Source organism: Anthonomus grandis, chromosome 17 (assembly GCF_022605725.1).
Source record: "Anthonomus grandis grandis chromosome 17, icAntGran1.3, whole genome shotgun sequence".
In the NCBI taxonomy this organism is placed as follows: domain Eukaryota; kingdom Metazoa; phylum Arthropoda; class Insecta; order Coleoptera; family Curculionidae; genus Anthonomus; species Anthonomus grandis.
In genome coordinates this window covers 11,473,071-11,499,414 of record NC_065562.1, presented here as the reverse complement: position 1 = coordinate 11,499,414, position 26,344 = coordinate 11,473,071, and the positions used below count along the sequence as shown (strand labels likewise).

Here is a 26,344-nt window from a genome sequence, read left to right as displayed (position 1 = left end):
TGACAGGATGAATCATGAGCTCTCCTACTCTTCTAATTTCTACTAACTTCTTGGTCTCCGCATACTCGGATTCTCTTTTGGACTAGCTAAAAAGCTACCGTACTTGTATAACTCAAATTATGCAGCTTAGCAACTTTACATCTTTCCCACTAGCAGTATCCTCGTTAAATTTTCATAAAAAATCCAATTTTAAAGGCAAAACAACCATGTCACTTTATTTATTATATATGGCAATACTGCTCTAGAGAAACTTTGTGTTGTTGTTTCTTGATTTATGTATATCAAAGTCTCTTTGAAAATATGGATGACTTCTTTCAATCAGTAAGATGAGCTACATAGGCTTGATTTTTTTCAACTTTTGAAGCTTTTTTTGGAAGATGTATTTGGTCATCATTTATAAAGTAAGTTGATTGTCAATGCATCTTTGCATCCTTTTTTTGCTTTTTTTTATGTTTAATTTTGATTTTTGTTACTTCGGCTTGTAATTAGTTATTCACATAATTTTGTATAGACGACTATAGATTGACCCGTTAATTATTAAATAATAAATTAGGAGTTCTGTCTTACATTACCTTATAATATATTTAATATACTTTATAATATATTTTTATGTAAAATTCATTTCATAAACAATTATAAAATTATATTATTTATTAAGAAAAATTGAATATATTCTTGCTAGAATCCCTACACATAATGTAAATTGATATTTTCAAAGAGACTCCTATTATTCAAATACGTAAAAATAAGGTATTGCCTTATTTAATATAAATGCAAAAGGAGTTTTAATAGATTTCAAAACTATATGAATTATTCATATTTTCAACTATTTTCCCGTCAATAAATTTGTAAGCAATTTACTTGAAAACTCCATTATATATGCTAACAAAACAAAAGTTCGTAATCTTTATGAAAAGATTTGAAGATTGATTTCTCCATAAAAAAAGAAAATATGACAAACCATTAGTAGCCTTAATAAATATGTTTAAAAATGTATGTTTAAATTTAATTTTATTTATAAAAAGTAGATTTTGGAGAATTTTTTATTAAAAAAACAACTTCATTTGTTGGATAAAATAAATAAACCCAGATTAAATTGGTGCTGTAATTAAAAGTGTAATAAGAGGTAAGTTAAACTGTAATTAAAAGTAATTGCTCACATGCAAGTCTCGTTACAAAAAAGAAAACTGTTTGGAACGAGTTGAAATTAATGGCAAGGCTCTTATATATTTGATTAAAAGGGATAAGTACTCAAACCGGATTACAAATTAAAATTTAATTTTATTTAAACCGAAAAATAATTTTAAATTGGAAAATGTACGATTATTGTGTATTTTTATGCCACTATTGTTTAAAAAAAAACTTTATTTATAGTTTTGTTATGTTCTTTTTAATAAAACTGGCTAATACAGTTTTAAACCTGAACCATAGCATTACTTTGAAACTTTTTCTCAAAAAAAATCTTTAATAAATAAATATATAAAAAGTGTTTTGTTAATAATTTGATTTTTTTAATAATATTTTTTTTAATTTGTTGATAACTTCTACCCTATGAAAATGTTCAGTATTATAGATATAAAAGGTATTTTTTTAAATAATTTAATGTACTTCAAGATTTCAATTTTTGCTTGCAACTTTAAATTTTAAAATAGTTTTGCTATCTAAATATATCCGGATATTTACTGTAATATATTATTATAAGTGTTGCGATGAAAAGGATGTTGCGTTGCATTGTTATGCATGCACATTTTTGGGTTATTATAAAATGCTGTTATTTTGGTTACAAACTGTATTTTATTTACTATGGTATTAATTTTCTAATTATTAATTATTTTAATTAGTCCTCTATAAATTTATTTTTTTTTTAATTCACAAATAGTCCTATATAGTACGTAGAGTTTATTTACCCTTTTATATTGCGGTGGGGCAATTTTCTAAACTGCTTAATTAAAGAAGGGCCTGTTTTGAAAGAGCGCATTTGTAAGTAAAATGCAAAAAAAGATTTTAAGATAGATCTCTTGTGGAATGTTTCTATTTTAAATTACTTATATCCTAAGTATATAATTTTTATCTTAATTATAAATTATTTATATATAAATTCTATTTATATCTTAAATATATGAAATTACGAAATCTGAAGCTAAAAGATAAGAATTTTTTTTAAAAACATGTTAAAAACCAATTAAAACTTAAAATATGTCAAGGAATACCAAAATCTTCCAGTAAAACTAAAAGCATATATTTAAATATGTTAAAAATTAAAAAAATTCCAATATTTCAAAAACTCAAGTTATAATACCCAAATAATAAATTCATAGTTTAAAAAATGCAAGAAATGTAGGAATTTTTTTTTAGAATATTGAGATTATGTAAATTTTAAGACTAATTAAATTTCAAAAAAAATTAAATGCTTAAGTCAAAAGCCTGATAACTAGAATGAGCGGAAGACAAAACTAAAAAAATTTTAGAAAACGCAAAATTCAAGACCGACCTTTAAAACCTTGATTTAAAATTTTAAAAACCTAAAATTACCAAAATCTAACGTTAAAGTGTTTTGAGGAATAGAATATTAAAATCTTGCGGTAAAACTGAAAATATTTCTGTCTTTTTCAGAATTTTAAAAAACCCAAAACACTAAAAATTCCAATATTTTTGAAAGATCAAGGATTAATACTAAAATGTTTAAAAAACTGAAATTCAAGAACTTAAACTAAAATATCTATTTAGGTAACAAGCGTGTAAAATGATCGTTTTTTTATGAATAAGAAATTTAATTGGGGATAAAAAAGGGGATTTTATATATGTGTAACATACAAAATATCTTCTACTACCAAAGAGAACATAAAAAAATAAAAAAATAAAAAAATACAGAACTAACTTTACGACATAATAAACTTTACGCACTAGTGCGTAAAAAATTACTCTATGTACTAATGTATAAAAAAACATGAAAAAAATTTCACAAATTATAAATTAAGTGTCAAATAAACGTCAAATTACCTTTTACGCACTATTTTGTAAAAAGTAAAACTTTATAAGCTTTAAGGAGTGTGTAAAGAGAGTACTTTACGCACGGTAGTGGAAAAATTATTTTGCAATATTTAAATGGTCTCTAAGTTAAAAACCTGATAATTCGAAAGAAGACCTAAAATATAAAAAGTAAAGAAAACGCATAATTCGTGACTTAAAGATCTCTAATTTTTTTAATATAATTAAAAAACCATTTATTAGCAAAATTGAAAATTAAAATATTTCAAGGATTTTAATACTAAAATCTTGCTGTAAAGCTAAAAAATTATATTTTTTTTTGCAAATATTTTAAGATTTAAAAACGCAAACAGTTCTAATATTTTCATAAACTTAAGGTCGAATATCAAAATATTAAATGTTTTAGTGTAATAAAATTAAAATATTAATATTAAAGAACTTAGGCTTAAAGCAGTTTTTTTCTTCTAATATTTAAATTAAAAAGTCCGAAAATTTAATCTTAAAGCCAAAAATCTAATAAGTAGCATGAGCGAAAGCCAAACATATAAAAGATTCTAGACCTTGAGCTTAAATATTCTTTTATTTTTAAAAACCAAATATTACCAAAATCCCAGAAATGTAGAATTCTATAATTAATATCAAAATCTTGAGCTAGTCAAAATATTCAAGTTCTAAATTCAATGAAACTAAAAACTCAAGCGTCATTTTTCAAAACCCTGGCATATTTCTATAGAGATTCTTTTAAAAAAATTGCTCTTTATTTAGCAATATATAGAGATATATAGATAGAGCTCCTAAAACCTGATCAATAATTGCAATTTTTCTCTGCTACTTTTACTAACCGACCTTTTTACAAAGCTTCCGGATAACTCATAAAGCAGAAGTAAAATGCAAATTTTATTAATGTAAAAATAAAAAACTGTATTTTCGTATAACTATATTAATTTTTTAACATATTTCATTTATCTAATTGTATTGTTCCAGGTTTCAAAATGAGCTGAATTAAATCAGTCAAACAAAACAATGAACCGGTATCTCTCCGTAGTCTCCATCCTCGTATCGGTCGTCGGATCCATAAATTCCGAAGGAAATGGCCCGAAACCTGTACCGCAGACCCCAAAGTCAATGGGGAATGAGTCGCATATAGCCAATACTATTGGACCAAGTCTCGAGAGCATCCAATCCGGCAATGACACTGATATGTATTATGAGCAACGTTCTTTTTTATCGACGGAGTTTTATAGCGAGTGCGATGACGCAAACCGGACGTTAAAAAATTGTGAAACTTCGACATGGAACGAAACTGATGAGGGTGAAAAAGTTAATGAATTGCTTGGAGGTGCTAAAGAGGAAGTTCGGATAGGTAAGAGTTTTATGTAGGGAACGAGTGTTTTAGTTTGGTGGAAATGTTTTATTTATTGGCCTCTAAACTGGGTCTTATTTATACTTGTCCGATGTATAGTCATGATGGTTTTAGTTTCTTACTTTTGAAAATATTGGCTTACATTTTAAATGTAAATGCTGTCCATGAATTTCTATTTAAAAGTATTTTTCAACTACAGAATTAAGCAGCCATTCGGGTTTTTTTAAATAGTTTTTTCTTTAGAAGCCAGGAACTATAGCAGATTTTTAATACAAATCGTGCTAAATATGGACTATAAGTAAAAAATTTGAGAAAAAAAAAACAAAGTAATATTATTACTAAAAATTCAATATGACACACCAAAATCTAAAAGTTTATGCTGATCCTAAAATCGGTAAACGCGGCCTACATTAATAACAATATCATGACAATGGTCTACGACTGGTGAATTTCGCGACCCCAGATAATCTTCTCATTAGATCAGCGATGTTTGACCATAAAAGTATCGTGATTTTAAATAACGAAGTAACGAGAAATCAGATTGATCACGTTTCAATTACTGCAAGACATGGCAGTGATATTAACGACGTAAGAACAGATTGCGAGATGGAGCACTGACGCTTTCAAAGAAAAATAACAAATTTAGCATCAGGACTACAGACAAGGCTGGCGCAATGTAGAAAATAGCTAAAAATTTATTAGTATTCTTTAATACCGTAGAGTGAGGTAACATTGATCAATTATAACTTTATTTTTTTTATATTTTAAAAATTCGCCTATTTTTTTATCTTTAAACATTTTTTAGTATTCTATTAAGGCCCAAAGAATAATAATTTAATACTAAAAATTCAGAGATTAGAGGGACACAAAGTCAAAGGTCTCAAAAGATGTTTATTTTTAAAAAATTGATTACAAGTGTTTCGCCCTAAGGCATCGTCAGATCTAAAAGAAAATAGAAAGCAACCCTAGTACAAAAATAACAATGCATAGACACAAATTACAATATAGATTTTCATTATCAAGAGGTCTCTTTGAGAAAAATGAACTACTTTTTTGAATTTAATACTAGTTTTAATATAATTGTTAAGAGATGTCACAAAAAAAAAGGTGATCTATCTTATACTGTAAATACGGTGAGATTGATCACGTTAATTTTATAGCATGAAACAGTGGCGCTTTGAACAGGAAGTGAACATATTTAACCTCCTCTTTATATTTGTTAATAGCAATATCGTTTTCGCTGTCATCTAATTCAAAATATTTATTTGCATCATTTTCACTGGACTCGTCAGATGTTTCGGGGCTGAAACGCTTTGGCATGGTTCAGCTGCTAGCAGTTTTTTTTTACGTCGAGATTTATCAGAGCCAGAATTTTATGTCAAGTCTTTCACAAAGTCGGTAAGAGAGCATCTCAGCTCGACTTCGTTAATAGCGTCTTGTGGCAGCTTTTCCAAAACTCGACATCTCAATCAATAAATGGTGCAATACCACACGCTTCAAAACAAGAAAGTAAATTTCTTTTTGAAGATTTTTTTTCTTCTTCTGGTCTTTTAGGTGGTACTTTATCCATGTACTTAAGTGTTTGCTTTAACAACTTGAGAAATTTATCTTTTGGAATGGCAGAGGTTTTGGAATTTTGTATTTTCCAGGATGCTAAAGTTTTTCCCTAGCTTTCTCTGAAGGGTCTAAAGAATGCGAGGGTTTGAAGGCTGACAAATATTGGTGAAGTTGCATGGCAAGCAAGCAAATATTATAATATTTTCTTCACATTGCCTTAGAACATATGAATTAAAATTCGAGGCTAGGTTGTCTTCTATTAACACCTTTTTTCCTCGAGTCGCCTAGCGTGTGGTAAGAAACAAGTAAAAAACTAATCATTGAACGTTGACATATCAATCTAGCCATGCGAGGTTTGATTATATCGTGTCCTCAGTGAACAACATGGTTGTTCGCAGCATATGCTGCCCTTGGAACCAGTTTCTGTCCAAGTGTCCCATAGATTTTCCGACTTGTAGATTACTTAAGGTAAATATTGAAGTAACCGATTTTGAATAGTTGCATACTTTTTTAGGATATTTGGTACCTTTCCGGTACATGTACATTTTTTTTCCAGGGTCATCTGAGACATTGGATTCGTCGTAATTAAAAATATTTTTGAAAGAAACGTTCTCAATTGTTTTAAATTGTTAATTAAGTCAGGAGATAATTCTGTTCGGCTTTTTTTTTATATTACTTGACAATCTTTTACAAGCAATATCTCGATGTCTCTTCAGCAAGCTATTAAACCAGTCAATCTACAGATATTCTGCTTAAATCGAGGTACAGTTCTACCACTTTTAACGAATTTTCTCAAGATAACCCCAGTTTGCAGATCTTAAAATACTGTTAATAATGGCTATCTCTTACTTATATGTAAACGCAGATTGCCCACCTATTTTCTTGATTTTTCTCCCATGGAACTTGATATTCAATATTCCGTAGGCCAATCCGTGTTTTTTTTAGGCTTTTCTTAGTGACAATGCATTTTCCAGTACATCGTGCAACGCCTGATTAATTTGTTCTTTACTAAAATTGCCTACTACTTCTACTGCCTAATTTTCTTTTTTACGTTCTTTCCATGTTAACTATAATTCTCAAGTCTGTAAAAAATATTTAACATTAATTTCTTAAACGTATTTAACGTGAGGTCAGATTAAACATGATCAATGTCACCCTATTTAATATTATCCGCCATATTTATAAAAATGCCGTAATGAAAAATGCAAAATACTTAAAACTACCATCGCAATATCTTACAAAATAATTCGACTATACTAAAAACAATGAACTTACCTGTGTTTTTTCCCTATCATCAAAAGTACCAGAAATATGAAAATAGGCCAAAAGTTAAGGTTAACTCTAAAGCAGCAGAACTTTCTTGCGATGTTATTTGCATACTAACAATAATAGAACCTAATCTCAGACAAGCCCAAACAAATAATTGTCGCCTCGTGCGGCACATAATTGCCACCTCTATATATGTGATGATAAATGACCAATGTCACCCCGGCCGATCAATCTCACCCCACTTTACAATTCTCACAGTATTCAAATCACCATAGGAGAAAAAAAAATTACTGACGAATGCGTGAAAGTCTTCAAATTAAGGAACCAGACTCGATTACGAATGCTTCAAAGTAGCAAAATAAAAATGCAGAGAGTCCAGAAAAACAATAAAAATCAAGAACGAGTCAAATAGAATAAACAGAAGGCAGATTGTAATGGCATCAATGGGTAATGGCCCAACTCTGAGTTATGTTTTAAGTCAAAGTCTGTCTGTTTTATATTTCTTTAAAATAAAAAAAAATATACAAAATTTAAACATATTTAGAAGTTAGTTCCTAATTGTAAGACCATGTGCAAAAACTGAATCATCATCGTCCTCTTTTAAAATCGGACTAAAAAAACTGACAGTTTTTCACATTTCTGGTGGTGTGAATTAATTCTCCTGTGGTTCCTATTTCTGTCCTATATGTTTGGTATTTTGGGGCTAAGACATCTTATTTTGGCCTAAACCCCTTCTTTTCAAAATGTCTTTGATGTCCCTGGGATTCTTAAGATTCTTTCATATATCCCCATTTTAAATGATTCCAGCCTATTTTTTGAGCTAATGTTTATTATTCAGCCTTCTATAGCGGACGACATTACTCTAATATTATGTAAATCTTATTCTGGGGTTGAGTTATATTCTGGGAAGTTCGTAAAGACATTTTTGACTAACATGAAAGAGCTCTTCACTTTTTTTTATCCGGAATTTGATTTCTAGCTCTAAAGACCAGTCTATACATAAGAAGTACCTAGACAGTTAAACTTTTTTGTCGTTTTATGTCTTCACTATCGTTAGAGGGTATGTTTCTTTAGAATTTTGTCCTTTGTGTTGAGCCTTTGGACATCATTCATATTATCCAGTATCAGGACTGTGTTATCTATTTATGGTATTGTTGATCCATGTATCATTTAGTCTGATACATAATTATTGTTTTCGAGAATTTCTTGGATGATGTTTTTGGAGAAAATATTAAAACTGGGGAGATGACACATCTCTGTCTTACACCTCAAAATCCGAATTGTAGGTATCTAATACCGCTTTCGCATTTTGTAAAAATTCTATTATAAATGACCCGTCAAAACATTTTTAGAGTGTCACTCATTAAAATGTGATCTTCACATCTTGTTACGTTGTTCTTTTTTGGAAGTGGAATAGAAAGAGACCACTTGGTTGAGAATTTTCTCGTGTTGTAAATTTAACTGCAAAGCCTTTATATCCTTTTAATACTTTCGTAGTCTAGTAAGTTGGGCAATAATACTATTTAAGGCCAAAAAAATTTGGCATTAAATACCAGCATTCAAAATTTAAAATTCAGTACCACTGTATTTTAAGTTATAAATTTTCTATTTTTAAATAATTTTAGAAATCTAAAATATAAGCTTGAAAAAATCTGAACTCAGAATTTTATGATTTTTTTTTTAATTTATAAAAAAAAATACCAAATCTTAAAAGTAATATTCCAAAATTAAAAAAAAAAACAATTTGCAAATATAAAGTGATAAAAAAAATGATTTTTTTTTTCATATTTTTTGTTTTCGAAGTTTTTAGTTAAAAACATAAAAATAATTTAATTAAATTCACAATTTTATACTAGCTAAAATTAAAACCTTCTTTTTATATATCAAAAGTCAAAATAATAAATAAAATAACAAATCATCATCATCTGGCATTTATTGAAATAATGTCATCATACAAATAATTTTTTTCACATAATACAATAAACACAAAGCATTGCCTTAACAGAAAACTTTATAATATAATAAGTTTTAGACACTATACTAGAACGCCAATGAACTGACTCTAAAAAGTGAACTAAGCTAACCCTAAAAAATAAACTGAAACCAGGATGAATACATTTAAAGATCATAGATGTTAATATTTGGAGGTATTCTTGTCGCCTCAAAGGAAAGATACTTTATTCCTATTGATTTCACTTGCTAAGAAGAATTGAATTCCCTTTTTAAAAGTAAAAATTACCTGTACAGTTCTAATGATATGAGAAGTTTTTTTAATAAATATTAGCGCTCAAATAATCGAAACCTCTTTGATTAATTGTTTTTTAAACCCGAAGCTTTAACACTGCATTTTGTCTATATTGAGTATTCTGGTAATGACTTATATCTTGTAATAACAATTTTACATCAAAAACGTTCATTTTAGGAAACAACAAATCTGAGTGATACATATCTTCTCTTTCCTTAAAATAATTTTTAGGAGTCATTTTTAAGTATCCGTAATATTTTTTTTTAATTAAATATCTTCTTTTTGTATAAATAGCTGTTAAATTTTACAACAATTTTAAAACTTTTGGTCAGGTAAAGGCGAAAATTTCTATAATTCTAAAATTTCAAACCCAACTTTGAAATGTCGGGTACGAAGTTAATATCTTGTCTTATTATAAAATATTTTGACTGAATATATACAGTGTGGTGACTTTAACTGGAATAAATTCAGTTAAAACTAATCAAAATTTATCTCGCAAATTTCCTGAGACCCGTCGATTTTTGTTAATTTTTGTTCACATTTCAAGATAGTTTTTGTATTTTTTCACCTACAGGGGGGATCCAAATTAACCCCAATTTTTTTTTTCAAATGGAAAGCCACTTTTTTTAAACTCTCATTGAAAAAAACCCTTTTTCTTGATTAAATTGCCCTATTTACTTTTGTGATTATCTAAAGGAGAAATACAAAAAAAAATAAAAACCATTAAATTATTAAAAGTTGCGTTTAATGTATAAGATGCTCAAAACTGAGCACCATTTACTTATTGGCAAAGCCTAAGACGATAATAAAATTAGTTTCTGACATTTTCTAACACTTCTGGAGATATTTGTCCGATTTCTTGCCTAATACGTTCTTTGAGTTCGTCTAGGTTTCCTGGTGTGCTCATATAAATTTGACTTTTCAAATGTCCCCACAGAAAAAAATCAAGTGGGGTGAGATCGGGAGAACGTGCCGGCCACTCGATTGCACCCCTTCTACCAATCCATCTGTTTGGAAAATTGTCATCTGAATACTGGCGTACTTTACGGGCGTAATGTGGGGGAGCACCATCTTGTTGCATCCAGATTCTTTCATCATAGAAATCTGGATCGAACTGACTCGGATATAAGGCACGTAAGACTGGAACTAGTTCTTGTTCAAGAAATTCTAGATATCTTTCCCCAGTTAAAGTATCATTGAAGAATATGGGCCCTATAACTTATAGCCTGCCAATTATGCCAGCCCAAACATTAGTTTTCTGGGGATATTATGTATTAGTTTCCCTTACCCAGTGTGGGTTCTAGTTAGACCAGTAGCAACAGTTCTGCTTATTAATATGTCCATTTAGGGTAAATGTAGCCTCATTAGGAGAAAGGATCCACTCCGAAGATACGCGATTTTTGTCAATGGCGTTCATCATTAATTCACAGAACTGAACTCTGCGATCTGGATCGTCTTCCAATAACTCTTGAACGGGTTGCATTTTATAAGGTCGATTGTTTGCACTTTTTAAAATTTTTAGCACAGATTTATAATGAATAGAGTTTTCGCGAGCTACTCTTCTGGCTGCAGTTACCGGATTTTCTTCCATCGCTAACAATACATTTAATTGGGTGTTTTCATCGATTTTAGAAGACCTTTATCTTGAAACATCCCTCACGTGCCCAACTTCTCGAAATCTGCTTTCGATTTTACTAACCGTACCTTGGTTAATAGGTGGCAAATCTGGATATTTCTGCCTGAATAAGTGGACAACCTCTAGCTGAGTACGACTTCTGTCCCCATAATTAATTATCATTAATATTTCAATCTTGTGGGATTCGGATAAATAAGGCATTTTTTCAATATAAGTTAACTTATTTAATAACTGGTTGAAATTCACTTTAACAGTGACACTACAAAAATGTCAGGAAATGTCTCAATACCATTAAAATAAACAAACACGCCAAAAATTTACCAACACAAAATATTTCGAGACTTTTAATAATTTAATGGTTTTTATTTTTTTTTTTCGTATTTCTCCTTTAGATAATCACAAAAGTAAATAGGGCTATTTAATCAGGAAAAAGAGCTCTTTTCAATGAGAGTTTAAAAAAGTGGCTTTTCATTTGAAAAAAAAAGTTTGGGTTAATTTGGACCCCCCCTGTAGGTGAAAAAATACAAAAACTATCTTCAAATGTGAAAAAAAATAAACAAAAATCGACGGGTCTCAGGAATTTTGCGAGATAAAATTTGATTAGTTTTAACTGAATTTATTTCAGTTAAAGTCACCACACTGTATACAGTTTCAACGAATCTAATTTCCAAGATTCAGTTCCAAAATATTGACTTAGGGTCCAATCTCTAAAATTTAAGACTCAATTCTGAAGGTATAAGTCAAAAGTTAAAATATGCTTTAGCATATCTTAAAAGCTAAATATAGATTATTGAACTTCGTTATACTTTTCTAGCTACGCATAAACCAGAATAGTATAGACGTAAAATGTGTAAAAGTTTCCACATTAATAGTCCGATAGTATCATTGATTAAATTAATAATGACGCATATAATTTTAATTTAATCAATTAATATTTTATTGAATTAAGAAAAAATCGATCGTATAGAAGGTAGCTCTATATCATTGCAAAGCATTATCACTAAAAACATATCACTGAAAAGGAATTACAAGTTAAGAATTCCTATTTAAAATATGTTTTTCCTTCCCTAACATAGAAATTGACACAAAGAAATAAAAAATTATATTGCTAATATTCTACTGTAAAGAAAATTTATATTTAAGACCTAGTGCTAAAAGCTTAAATCTCAGGTGAAAACATGTCTGTGTTAAAAAGCTTCATAAAATAGAAATATAATAAATATTATAAGAAATCTAGAAATCAAGACTCAATTTTAAAAACCTTATGCTATTTTTTTTTTGATAATTTAAAACCTAATACAAAAAACCCTAGAATAGAAGTGTTAAAATTTATTTAAAAACAAACCTTTGAATTTCAAATATATCCAAAATCCAAACAACTGAAAACATGGAAAATGACAAAAAATATAAATATTTACTACAAAAATTTAAAATTTACAGTGGCTTGACGTAATATTAATAAATAAACTGTCCTTACTGCAGTGAAAGAGCATTGTTAACTGTAGATATACTTAATGAAAAGAAAGAAAAAATGTGCTTTAAAGAATATTTTAAAGGCCAGCAAATAAATAAATTAGTGACATCGAAATTTAAAAATACAATTTTAAAACCTTAGTGCACAAGGCAAAAACTTCTTTTTTTTGAAAATATCTCGAATGTCAAATAAACTAAAAACAAATAATAATAAAAAACATAAACCTAGTTTTCTAAAAACACAGGAAAATCTTTTATTATCATCATTAAAGTCTTTTGACCTAATAACTGTAATTAAACTGTTCTAGTTCAAGTTAAAGTGCATTTTCGAAGTTTACCATAAATGGTACGCTAGAGCAACGTGCAAAGATAAACGGCGCCAATTTCCGCCCTTAATATCTATTAACCCTTAAATGGTAATCTTTCAAGTGCAAAGTTTACCCCGCTCGACCTAACAATCTATTTAATTTAATCTTGCGGGCAATATATTAGAAAGTCGCGGAAAATCCTGAACACCGAGAAATTATTCATGTAATAGATACGTTCAAGATACTGAAATGGGAAAACTCGTTAGAAAATAACGGCATAAGATGCAATAAGGATTTATAGGATAAAAGTTTTTTATATCCTATTAAATTAAATTAGCTATTTAATTATGACCCTTGAATATTTTAATAGATTTTCTTCGTTTAAATAATAATGGATAGTGTTATACTTTGTAACTTTTTTTAATTAGCAAACATATTCGAAATTCAAGCTTTTAAAAAATGAGTTTCAAGAAACGTGTTTCTTTAAATTTAATAAAATTTATAAATGTAGATCGTGCAAAAAGATATATACAGCTATTCTTAGTTATAAGTGCATAATATTTATATAATAAATTTAATATAACATATAGAAATGTAGAAATATTTTTTTTATTATTATATTATATTGGTAAATTTAATTTTTATTTCATTTTTTTGAGATTAGTTTATAAAAAAGGTTTTAAATCAAAAAAGTTGGTTAGCTTTATCTTGAATTAACTCTATTAGGCTTATTAATAATTTTAATTGTTATCAGTATTCAAATTTAAATAATTATTAGTATTTAATAATTTGTTTTTATTTTGATTAGTCTCAAAAGAACTTAAAAATATTCTTTTAAAACTGATATTTATAATCAAATTATTTTCCATCCTCTCGGGTAGATGTTTTTTTTAATTTATATTGATCTTAGAAGATGAGAGTTTTAAATTTAATTTATTAAATCTATTTTAACGACCACCATTTTATTTTAAAAAAAATATTTTTTGTAGTAATTGTGACAAACTTCATAAAGTAGTTATTGAGTTAATTTGAATACTAAAAAATACAACTATATCATATGTTTATCGTAGTATCATTAATTTGTATAAAGTACTTTCATAAGAAAAATAATTAACCTATCATTTAATTGGAATATAAATAAATCTTAAAACTTTTATTAAAAAAAATTGTCTTTACTTGATCTGATAAAACGAGACTCTTATTTTATCAATATTTTAAAAACATAAAATAGAAATTATAATAACAATAATTCTTAAGTAGCAAATAACATTCAATACCACTCACAAGACTCTTTTTACTAAAAAAACATTTTTCTAAAATATTTTTTCATTCATCGCTCAAAAACTCGTGTTGCTTTGATCCAGGTATTCATTAACCCTTTTTTCACTAAGTAATTCAAAAATTAATATTAAAGCAGATCGTAATTTTAAAAGCATGTTCAGCGGGCAACTTTTGCGGATTCTTTTGTGGAAAACTTTGAGGGTTTTTTTCTGGAAAACTTTTTAAATAAAAAGTGTCGGTTATTCATTTTAGAAAATCAAAAAACAGGTTAAAGGCGCAGGCTCATGAAAAAAGCATGTTGGTTGGAAAATTTCATTTTGGCAAAGAAGTTTGTTTAATTTTTAATAAACGTAATAAAAACAACAACTTAAAAAGATAAATCTTAAAAATAATTAGAAAACTTCTACAACGCTAAGCTAAAAATATAATTTACAGTACAACTACAATTAAACAACTTTCTAACATTAAAGTCCTGCTTATCTAACTGCATCTGGAGAGTAGTAATTCTGAATTTATCTTTTCAAATTTCGAGGTGGGTGAAATGCTTCCTATGGATAATAAAGAGGGTTACAAAAGCGTAGTTTTTTGCCCTGGAAAAGTTGTGGCTTGGTTTATTTACTCACCGAGACAGAAAAGTTATCAAGTTTAATAAACGCCCTTTGTTGTCGAAGAAACTTTTCTTATTATAATAATAAGACTGCGTCAAATATCCCAGATATAAAATACTTTTATATATTGTTTGAAGCACATGTAATCTGACAGTGTAATCTTTTGGGATTTTGACAACTTTTAAATAACATTTAACGGTGTTAGAGTTACAAATTTGTAACTTAATGCAATAAGTATAATAACTTAAATTATTTTATTTCAAATAAATATAGATAAAATCATTTTAAAAGTGACTCTTTTAACAATAACTTTATACAGTTAGAGTCTTTTATATTCAAATACAGCTTGAGAGGGTCATAATTCTAAATTTATCTCCTAAAGTTTCGAGGTTGCTGAAATGCTTCTTATGGATAATAAAGAGGGTCAAAAAAGATAATTTTTCATGCAACAAAAGTTAGCTTGGTTTATTTACTCACTGAAACACACAAGTTCTGAAGTTTAATAAATGTCTTTTGTTGCTGAAGGAAGTTTTCTTACTGTAGTACTAAGAGAACTTTAAATAGCTTCATTTAAGTTTCTTTTCTATGGTGTTGCATGCAACTGCATATGACATTTTAGAGTGCATATATAAATCACGTTAAAATATAATTTTTTATATAGTATGCAGAATGTTTATTAAATGCAAAATATATCTTGCTTAAACTGTAAATATATAACTGGTAACAAAAAACGTAATCTATTATTACACCTTGAAATAATTAATTTATTTATTTTACTAAAACTCTTTTAAGGTCCTCTATTTTTATTTAAATAAATTTTATATACGATGAGAACTTGATTTTAGATGCTGCTGTATAAGTATTATTTTATAGGGAACTTAAAGATTTTATGGTCAAAAATATTTTTAAAGTTTTTTTTAATTTGTTTTGACTTTGTAAATAGTTAAAGTTAAATTAAGTATCAAGTAAGTAATTAAAGATAAGATGTATGCTAAAAACTAGAAATCCTATGGAAGACCAAATAAAACAAAAACAATAAAAAATATCTTAAATAGAATATATTGTGTAATTCGATGATTTAACCCATCAGATTATCAGAAGTATAAAACATAAAATACAAATATGTCAATAAATAATGTTTTTATTTATGAAAATAAAAAAAAATAGATAAAAGAAGTGTATGACCACCCCTGTTATTAATAACATGCCAACATCTGTTGGGTATGCTTTTAATTAAAATGTCGTTTTGCTCAATTTATAGCCATTGCTCTTGAATACAAAAAAATAACTTAATATAATGAATCTAATGTTAAAAGGAATGTCGTTTTTCCTTGTCTCCTAGAATATTTTGATGTATGCCTAATAATTAAAATATAAAAAAAATTAAATCTAGCTTTTGCGCCTTAATTTTTATAACAAGAAACTTGAAAAATACGGCAATTGCACATTTAGGGTTGCCACAAGACGAGGTGAGACGAGATTAAGAATTGTCTCGTCTCGTCTCGAAAGTTCGAGACAAATATTTTTCGAGACGAGACGAGACAAGACCTCTTCTCGTCTCGTCTTGTATCGTCTCGTCTCGTTTTGTCTCGAAAGGTTCTGATACCTATGTAAAAGCCTAGGATAAAACTTAAAAATTTAATAGACCCCAATAAACAATAAACATATTATAGGTACTTAAGTATGAAAGTTAAAAAAAATCATATTCGATTTTTAAATTAATTAGCAGGTAGGCATGTTGGGAAAGATTTTTTTAAGATTTAATAGAATATTTATACGAGCACCCCATTAAAGTTATGCAAAACGCATTTTCCAACAATCTATAGTAAGCAATAATATAAAGCAGTCATAGTGTTTTTATAAAAGCGGCAATAGCGGATATCTTACTTATCATGTTATATTGTTTCTTAAATGCATTTATTTGTTGTTGCTGTTTATAACATACATTTATTTAACGTAAACTGACTTTGTTTTCGTATTTTTATTATTTAAGTTTCAGAATTTATATTATTTCTTTATAAGAGTGCAATGTAATAACTATAATGTACCTATTAAAATATTAAACATAAATTTGTGTATTTGCTTGGCTCTATAGTTTTTATACTAAAATTTATAATTTATTATATTCACTTTATTCCATAATTAAGTAAGTATTTTATTATAAAGGGTATACACAGCCTTTGAAGCATGGCTTAAAAGGTTATATAGAAATACTTATTTTAAGACAAAAATTTCAATAATCGTATCGAACATATTGAGTACGAAAGATAGGTATTAAAAAACATAATATGAATGTGAAAATATTATTATTAAATAGGAGCCTCTTTAAATAATAATTATAAAGCAAATTGCTAAAATGTTGCAAAACCAAAACTCTAGGGACAAATCGACACGTTATGAGAGCAGCTAATACCATTTTTCGGAGGGTTTCGATAGAGTTTTGTAACAGTGACGCAACTGTTCCGTCCGGTGAATGCAGGTACTATTCTTAAATTTTTGGTAAATTCAAAAATATATTAATATCTGGTGTTTGTTTAAAATAAGAAAGTCCACCGTTTTGTGACACACATTATATAAAAACGTTAAGTTGAAAAAAAATGCGCAGCTAGAATAAAAACAGACGTGACTGGTCCAAGAGATTTAAATAAACATACCCCTAAATTCTAAGGATATTTTTTCCAATCTACACACCACCTGTTACACAAATCGTAAGCCCATTAATATAATAATGGGGAAATAATCAAAACCTATTCCGTGATTTTAATGACAATTACCAATTGCTGGAAGCATTTTACATATATCGAGACATCTCGTCTCGTCTTGTCTCGAACATTTTTATCTCGTCTCGAAATTCGAGACAAAATACTTTCGAGACGAGATAAAATGGCTTCGAGACGAGACGAGACAATATTCTTTATTTAGCATAAAAAAAGCTTTATATAAAATACAATACCTTTTTACAAAATTCAATTAAATTATAATATTTTTGTAAACCCAGTACATTATAACCTACTTTCGTAAGCAGGAATAACAAATATCGAATTAATACATACGTGGGCCACTGCAAACCGATGATTTGACAAAACAAGTTATTGTAAACTATAGAAATATAAAATCGCATAGCGGCAATGACGACGCCTGTATCTGGGTCAAGTTATGGCCTAGTTGAATTGGGTTCACTGGGGATTAACCCGGCGAGAACCCGCGGTGCCCGGGTTTTTCCAGGAACCACAGCATCCCGGTAATCCATGGATGCCGCTTTATTCCGGTCCGCAAACATCGTCTCGGCCCCGATCTAGGCCTTTTCCCACAGTGGCCCATCCAAAAGTTGTTAAAAGCCACATAGAAGACCACAAATGCACTCCTACTAACGTATTGTTTAAACAGATAAAATTTTAAAAAAATAGAATAAGAAAAAATTATACATAATAAATAAAATATACAAATAATAATTTAAATTTAAACATGCTCTTTCAGAAGTTTTTTAAATGCAGTCAAACTATCACAATTTTTTATAGTAATTGGCAACATTATATTCATACAAGCCCTTACATAAAACAGAATTCGACATTTGACTAGATGCACATCTATCGGTTTAAATAAAATCATTACAATTTCTTGTGTTATAGCTATGTACATCACCGAAAAATTTAATCTTGTTGCAAATATACTGTGGTAACATGTTATTTTTAATTTTAAATAATAAAACATATACATTGAACATAATTTTTTGTTTTACAGATAACATATTGCATACGTTAAGCATTGTTGAGATAGGTGTGTATCTATTACAGTTTAAAATAGTTCTCATAGCTCTATTTTGTACAAGTTGCAGTTTTTCTATTTTAAAATTTGGTAGATTATACAAAAGTGTTGCGCAAAATTCGAATTCGAAAAAACACATAACTTTTAAATAATGTATATTATTTTAAAAAAAGTGTCTACAGTTATTCATTATTTTTATAGTGGATACAGTAGTTATATATATGGCAATTATACAAATTATGCACTATAATTTTATGTTTAATTTATATATTACCTGTTTAAACTTACTAGGAAAGTGCTAAACGTTCTATTGTAAGTAACAGACTAGTAAGTCCATTATAGCAAAAATTATTTTTTTTTTACTTTTAATGTATTTAAATTTATATATTTATTTATTCAAAATAAAAATTAAAAAAGAAACATATTTTTCTTCTAGATATCTGAATTAAATACTTGTTTTTAAATAAAATTTTCATAAATATATCATAGCCAGTCCAACACTATAACCTCTAGGCACATGGGAGTCATTTTAGATAATTATCTAGGGATTTCGAGGCGTATCAAACAACAGAAGGGATTTATCCCAGAAAATAAAGATAAATATCAAACAGTCTTTCAATCAATCAAGACATATTTTGAATCTTTAAGGGTGGAGAATATTTGACCTATAGATATAAGAATATTTTGCAATAGTTATTAGAGAGATATAATAATATTATTATTTATAAGAGGAATTTATTTATAATAAAAAATAGGGGCAAAAGTCAATGTGGTGTTAATGTTTTTCGAATATAAAGTTATAATTATTCTATTGTTTCTTAACGTAAAATTAAATATTTCGATTCATTAAAATTAACAATTTTGTGTTGTACTATTGTTAAATAAAGAAGAAAAAAACTATTACTTACCCTACATAAAGTTGTTTACCTTATGAAATTTGAGTTATATTCAAATATATTGTTAGACTTATACTTTACACTTTAAAAAAATATTAATTTTTTTTTTATTAAGAAAAAAATAATGAAAACAACTTTCTTTCACTGTGTTTACGTTTCTGTTTAGTGCATATAGTTTTGCATTTTTCTAAATTTAATATTGTAATATTTTGTAGAGGCTTTTAAAAATAGTTATTCTTATAAACGCAGTATCAAATCCAATTAAGTTATGCATCAAAATTGCTAAAGCTATTGCCATAAACTAAATTGGCTCTTAATAATTGTGCATTATAAATCTTGGAATAAAGAGAAAATAGAATTTTTTCCTGCAACATAGAGCGTGATTTAGAATAAAATGCCTATTTATAAGGGGATGTATCCACATATAAATTTAACACCAAAAAATTCGAATCATTAAGCTACAAGGTGTAAAGCTTTTGATTTTAATAGCTTAGCAATTTTCTAATGTAAAAAATTCAACCAGTGACGTGGGGTGTATACAAAATGAGTATTATATATATTTGAAAAATATTATGTGGAGTATTGTCTTTTTTTTACGTAAAATAATATTAAAATACCCTTATAAAATTAAAGGTTTTGCCTAAAATATTGAAAAAATCATAACAAATATTTATGACCACTAACTCAGAGGAGCGATTTTCATAAAAATCTAATTGATTTCATTGTTTTTATAGCAGTTAAATAGCAAAATAAGATAACTAAACTTTTATCCAGAAAAACGACAAGATACAATACAGTGAAACAAAATAGCTGTTGCATAATTTAGTTTAACAAAAGCTTCTAGTTTAAGCTCAATTTCAGTAACCGCACTCTCTAGTAACTTTGCAAATTGGCAAACCAAGAATATGGCATAGGATGGTAATTAATATGATCCTTCTGTCCGCATTTCTTGAATATAGCAGTCGCATAACTCAATTTAACTTCTAGGCAACTGAAAATTATACCTGGTTCTAGTGATAAATTTTAAATGGGTCAAATGGCTATAGTTACTGTGATGAAATGGAAGCATCATTTCATAAAACTGACTTGAATTTAAACCAAATTTAAATTCTTTGCTAATAGTTTTATACTTTAGCTTTCTAATGTTGTTTGTTCTTTTGAATTTTTGCTTTAATAAAATTTAGAAAAAACTATATAGAGAGAAATTTATTGTAAAATATTTATAAAAATTACTAGTAGAAAGCATCCACTAAAAGTCATGTCTTTTTAAAGAAATATACAGGTAATCTAGAAGTCCTTTATAAACTTTGATGGATTAGTCTGCATTAATTTATATTTTAATTAGAACTCATTTAATCCATTACACTGACATTATCGGTATTAAAAGGATTATGATATATTTCAAATATAGGTTTGCTGTTGCATTTCTTAATTGGAAAGTTTCTCTAAAAGCATTTGTTCTTCTTTAATGGCTAAAGTAATATTTAAATGTAAATAATATAAAAATATAAGAAAATTTCTAAATCTTTCTTCTCATTATTTTAGAGTATAAATATATCCAAATATCTGCTATATACCGCAAAAGAATTTTCAAATTTACTCTCAACTATTTTTCCTTCTAGGGACATGAACCCATAGCCAAACTGAAAACTTATTTTTAATAGAAGAGTTCTTACTAACTCTAAACTGTCTGTAGTAGATTTTTTTACATCCAAAGCAATAAGTCTAGATCCTTGAGGGATATTAAGACCTTGTAGATAGATATACAGAATTTTTAGTTGAATGAACTCTTTCTTGTTGAATTTCGTTAGCAATATCAAATCGTTACTCTTTATTTAATTTTTTTAGGGAAATTATGGGCTTTTTATTGATATTATTGTTTATGCTATTTAAGCCACAGCTAGAATTAAAAATGTTTATTATTTTAGCGCCTCATCTGCAAACCACTATCCACATCCACAACTAAATTCTATCGTGTATGTATGTCAATCTGAATATAAAGATTAAATTTAAGGTTAAAACTTAAGTTACTTAAGGTTAAAAGGCTTTCTTCTGCAGAAGTAAATATAACGTCTGATAAATTTAAAGATCTGTTATCGATCTGAAAATGACATTGGCTTAATTTTATTTGATGTTCTCTACAGTTATTAAATTTTAAATTAATGGTGCCCTTAAGGGAAATTAACTTTTTTAACCCTTGTCAATCTCTGAATAAATAGTCTAAAGTACTAGATTCTGAGTGACTTAATATTGATTTTAGCGTAAGAAAGTGATATTTTAGTAAAGAGCTTACTCTGTTTAATTCACCTTGTATTCGATTCGAAATCTTTGCTTTACGTTTAATAATTATGACAATATTTAGGTAACTTAATACTAGATTCTAAATAGTCCATACGTTTTATACTCATACTTCTAATCTTGTGGTCCCGGGTTCGGTTCTTAGTGAGTCTATGTTATTCAGTTATACTCTTTTAATTATTTTTACAGGTCTAAGCTAGACATTTTTGTTTATTTGGTATAAATTTGGTGAAATGGCTTTTAGTATTTTTTATTTAAATTTTATTTTGCTTAGAGTGATATTTTTTATTTCAGGACTGATGATGCTCTAGCTTAGTACACACTAGCACATTAGTAAAATATGCGTAGCCATTTATTTTATGTAATGTATACCGGTACTGTGTGTTTTTCTGAGTTTTGTCAATTTCTTATGTTGGTCTTTTTGCGAAGAATGAATGAGATGTTTTTATTACTCTAAATTACGAAAATCTTAATTTTTTCAAAATAATTCATACCTGATAATTTCAGGTAATTTCCCTTAGCCTTTATGAGAAAGATAGAGGTAGAACAGTAATTAAATGAAATTTTTTAATTCGGTATAATCTAATATAGCCAAAAGACCGAAACGTCGAATATTTAAATTAAAGTTTCTATACAAGAAAAGTTATTTGGGAAAAGCGATATGTTTGTTATTCTAAGGCTTATATATACATTTTTTTTATTCTAAAAATTTTCAGATATTTTAAATGTTTCGTAGGCCTCAAGTTCACTAGAATCTGGAATCTGGCACATCTTGTACACTAATTTTAAATTCTTTTGACAGTTCTTACTAGCTGGCTTAAGTTTTATTTTATTCTTAGATAATTTACCTTTTTATCCTTAAATATTTTGTATTTAACTTTTTTCATTTAGGTATCTAAATATAATAAAACCATCCTACGTACCGTGCCTGTCATAATATATCATTAAGACAAACACGTCAAATCCTAATTAATTTTTTTATTGTCATTGGTAATATATAGATGATTAAAAGTTATAACATATTTTGATTATAAGCATTTATTTTTTCATCAAAACATGCTTTATTTAATATTTGCTGATCCTATGATCAATCTTAAAAATTATTGAAACTCTTAGAAATATCTGAATGAAAATATTTAAAATCTAATTATACTAAATACGTATTAAGAAATTCTTATCAGGATATTTAATTTACTTTCAGAAATATCTTCAACCACCCTTCAGCCAGAGCCTCCTCCCATCTCCACCACCAACTTACCACAGCAAGATCAACTGACATATTTATCAACGATTCCTAACCTGGATACACTACTGCATCTTGAGACGTGGCCAAAGTTAAAATCCGGTCCTGAACTAACGACCATTGCTTCCAGCTTAAATACCCCCAGAAAAAACGAGACTGTGGAGAAAGTAAGTATACTTGTAATATATCGGTCTGGTAATTATGTTTCGTTATTCGCGTTTTTTATAGAAAGGGTCAAGGATAGTAAAGCGATAAAAACCTTAACCTGCTAATAAATATATTGGTAGAAGTGGTTTATTTTTTAAGTATATCGATCAATTACAAAAAATTCAAAATTAGCTGACGTTTCACCAAATACAGAAGTCATTGCTCAGGGTACCGAAAAACAATGTATTTTCTTAAGAAATTTGAAAATCGAATTCAATACATTATTAATCATCTAGGGTAACTTATAAAGAACATTAAATGTTTATAAAATAATATGTTTAAATAGTAAAAAAGTATTATATTGGCTACCACATTGACCTTAAAAGAGCTATAAAAACTTGATGGCTGTTAAATAATACTTTTACTATAGTAAGTCACTTAATCAGTTTATATAATTATACTTTAGATTATTCCCTAGCAAAAAGTTAACACTAAAGTAAAATCAGAGTAATTTTATAGATACCTTGTGTTTTAAAATTCTCTATCCTCGTCAATTTGAATATAGTTGTTTATAAATTAATAAATAAAATAATGTTAATAATACTTCAGCCTGAAATAGTGTTCTAGTAAATTCCTGTTAAGAAAAGTAAAGATTATAATAATTTTATTTATATTAAAACTATATGTGAAATAAAAACCTACAATACCAATTTCAGAAAGTCCAAAAAAGACTTCTAACTATAAAAAGTTAATAGTGGGTGGCAAAGACACAAGTAGCAGAAACCACAACTTGAGAGCACAACCAAAGCTGTGTACAGCCCATTAACACAAAGTCTAATTTCCCTAATAACTTGGGATGGAACACAACTTCTGAAATTCAACAAGAGCACTTAAAAAAACCATCTGTCCCGGAAATTACCGATGCTATCCAACAGTTAAAGTATAATAAAAGTTTTGCTCCTAATAGTATTCTTGTTAACGACCAAGATTTGAAATATTAAAGCCATCTTTGCTCATCTACGACTGTTATATCATTGCTCTTCGTTATATTCTGGTCAATTTATTACTTAATCCTTCACTGTTTTTTACTGCCATAGCAGCTGCCGAAGATACGATTTTAAAAGCGGCACCGATATTTGGTGCGAAGCAAATTCAAAGAGTAAAATTAACGATCTCTAAGGCGTTTAAAAACCTGGTCAAGGCCCTCCAATTAGTTAACAGAATAGCACTTTAAATAATCTTAGCCCTAGCTAAATGTCCATCAAAATATATCCAAATAAAACATGTTCTACATGACAACATGGGCTCTACTGTTCTCATAGGTAGACAGCTCACCGGGCTTCCTCCTTTACAGATTTTTTTTTAAGATTACACCAAGGATTATTCAGGAATGTTCAGAGTTCAGTCTACGTTGGTCATCGTATGCTGATGATGGTATGTTCTTAGCAAACAACACCGAAGAATTCCGAGCAGGTATTGAAGATAATTTTTAAGGCATTTAAAGTCACAAGTTATAAACACCGATAACTTTCACTATAACTGTCAGTAACCAAACAAATGATGTTAATAGAACATTCTCACCTTTTATATCTCAATAGTCACCTCATATTAATTGCAAATGTGAATGTTAAAATTCAACATCAATTAAGATGTACTAGTCCTACTCTTGTCCGATTGCTGAAATAATAATGACGATCTTAATGTCTAAGCTAAGCTCTTTGTCTACAATGCTGTTGTAGAATTGAGTTTAGCATACGGATGTTAGATCTGGACAACCTCTAGAAAACACACAAAAACCTATTGAACAAGTTGTTAACCAACCAATATCTTAAAATGGTCTTCTTTTGGTATGGTACATGTTATACCAAAAATGATATGCTATGAATAAACCATATAAAAGGTACTAAGTATCTGAACGTCTTAATATACCTTAGTTAATAAAATGGCAGAATACCCAATTAAGTTATGCCAATAACAAACTTTAATTACGTAGTAAATAAAATAATTTAGGAGTAAAATTGTTAAATTTTTAGTACTAAATTTATTAAAATTTTCTATGAAATATAATAGTTTTATTTTAATTTTAATTTTTTAATTAGATTTATTCTGATCTTACAAAGCCTGTAATATAAATATATATTTTTTAAAATTTTGTAATTCGATTTTCGTAAAAAAATCTTTCTGTTTATAGCTTTCGACATGGCATCTACCTTGCTAGAGCAAAAATTATATTCATACAAAATTCATCTTCTTCTTAAAGTTTAACACAATTATAAGCCTAATCTTGGTTTGTTAAATTTTTATAAAAAGTTAATTTCCATGCTTTGATGACTATTTAATTACAATAGCATTAAAAAAAAATATATTATTTATTTCTACATCGCTAAAGTTACCCTAACCTATGAACTATGTACAATTGATATAAGCGAGGTATTCAACATTTCTTCCCTTATTAAAACACTTAGGTAAACTCTTACGAATTTAACCATTTGGAAGATTCAAATACTATCTATTTAACAGATTCTGAAATGCTATATCGTTTTACCTACCTAAAGCACTTTTTTCTCTCGACGTTTTCAAATGTATGCCATAATGCAATTAAATATATACAATTGTTATTTAAAATTCTGTTGTAATAGACACAAAGACACAGGACATATAGACAATAAATGTCAAAATTTACTCCTTACTTATTTTATCAGCTAGAAGACATGACAAGCATTTATAACTAAAATTCCCTTTATTTCGCTCTGCTATTAATTCCCTTTGGCGGGAAAATGTGTTGTCTCACCGTGAGACACGGAGTGGAAACCGAGATAGAGGCCAAGCCTTTTAGTTTTGACCAGCAGCAATTTGCTGTATATTGCGTCTTTATTTAATTGTAAGAAAAGGAAACCTAATCGATTTATCTCTTGAGGTGACAGTGATTGACGAGCGGTCTGTGAAAAATTACTTTATGAAAAAAAAACGGTCTGCTGAGGCATCTCTGAGATTTTGTAAGGTAGTTTAAGAAGTGTGCAAAGGAAAGATATTATGGAACCTAATAAGAGTAAGAATTTTAAGCCGGAATTTTTTTGTTAAAGAAAACTTAAAAAATATATTTATAGTATTGTAAAGGGTGAATTTGTATATTTAGACAGCCCACGATGTTGTTATTATTAGTAATATTAATAGTACTTTTAATACAGAGCATTTATGTATAGAGCGGATCCTAAATGAGCAGGTTTTTATTACAGGGATATTGTAAGGTTGAGAAAAACTTTAAAT

The 26,344-nt window shown here is 28.0% G+C and overlaps 1 protein-coding gene across 1 annotated transcript in view; it reads left to right on the top strand.

The window, feature by feature from the left end:
• Positions 1–3,991: 3,991 nt before the first annotated feature.
• LOC126746648 (metabotropic glutamate receptor 2-like) overlaps positions 3,992–26,344 on the top strand; it is a 593,383-nt gene continuing 571,030 nt past the window's right edge. The window contains exons 1-2 of the mRNA XM_050454987.1: positions 3,992–4,351; positions 22,889–23,097. Coding sequence (XP_050310944.1) covers positions 4,012–4,351; positions 22,889–23,097 — 549 coding nt within the window. The 5' untranslated portion in view covers positions 3,992–4,011. The remainder of the gene's footprint in view (positions 4,352–22,888; positions 23,098–26,344) is intronic.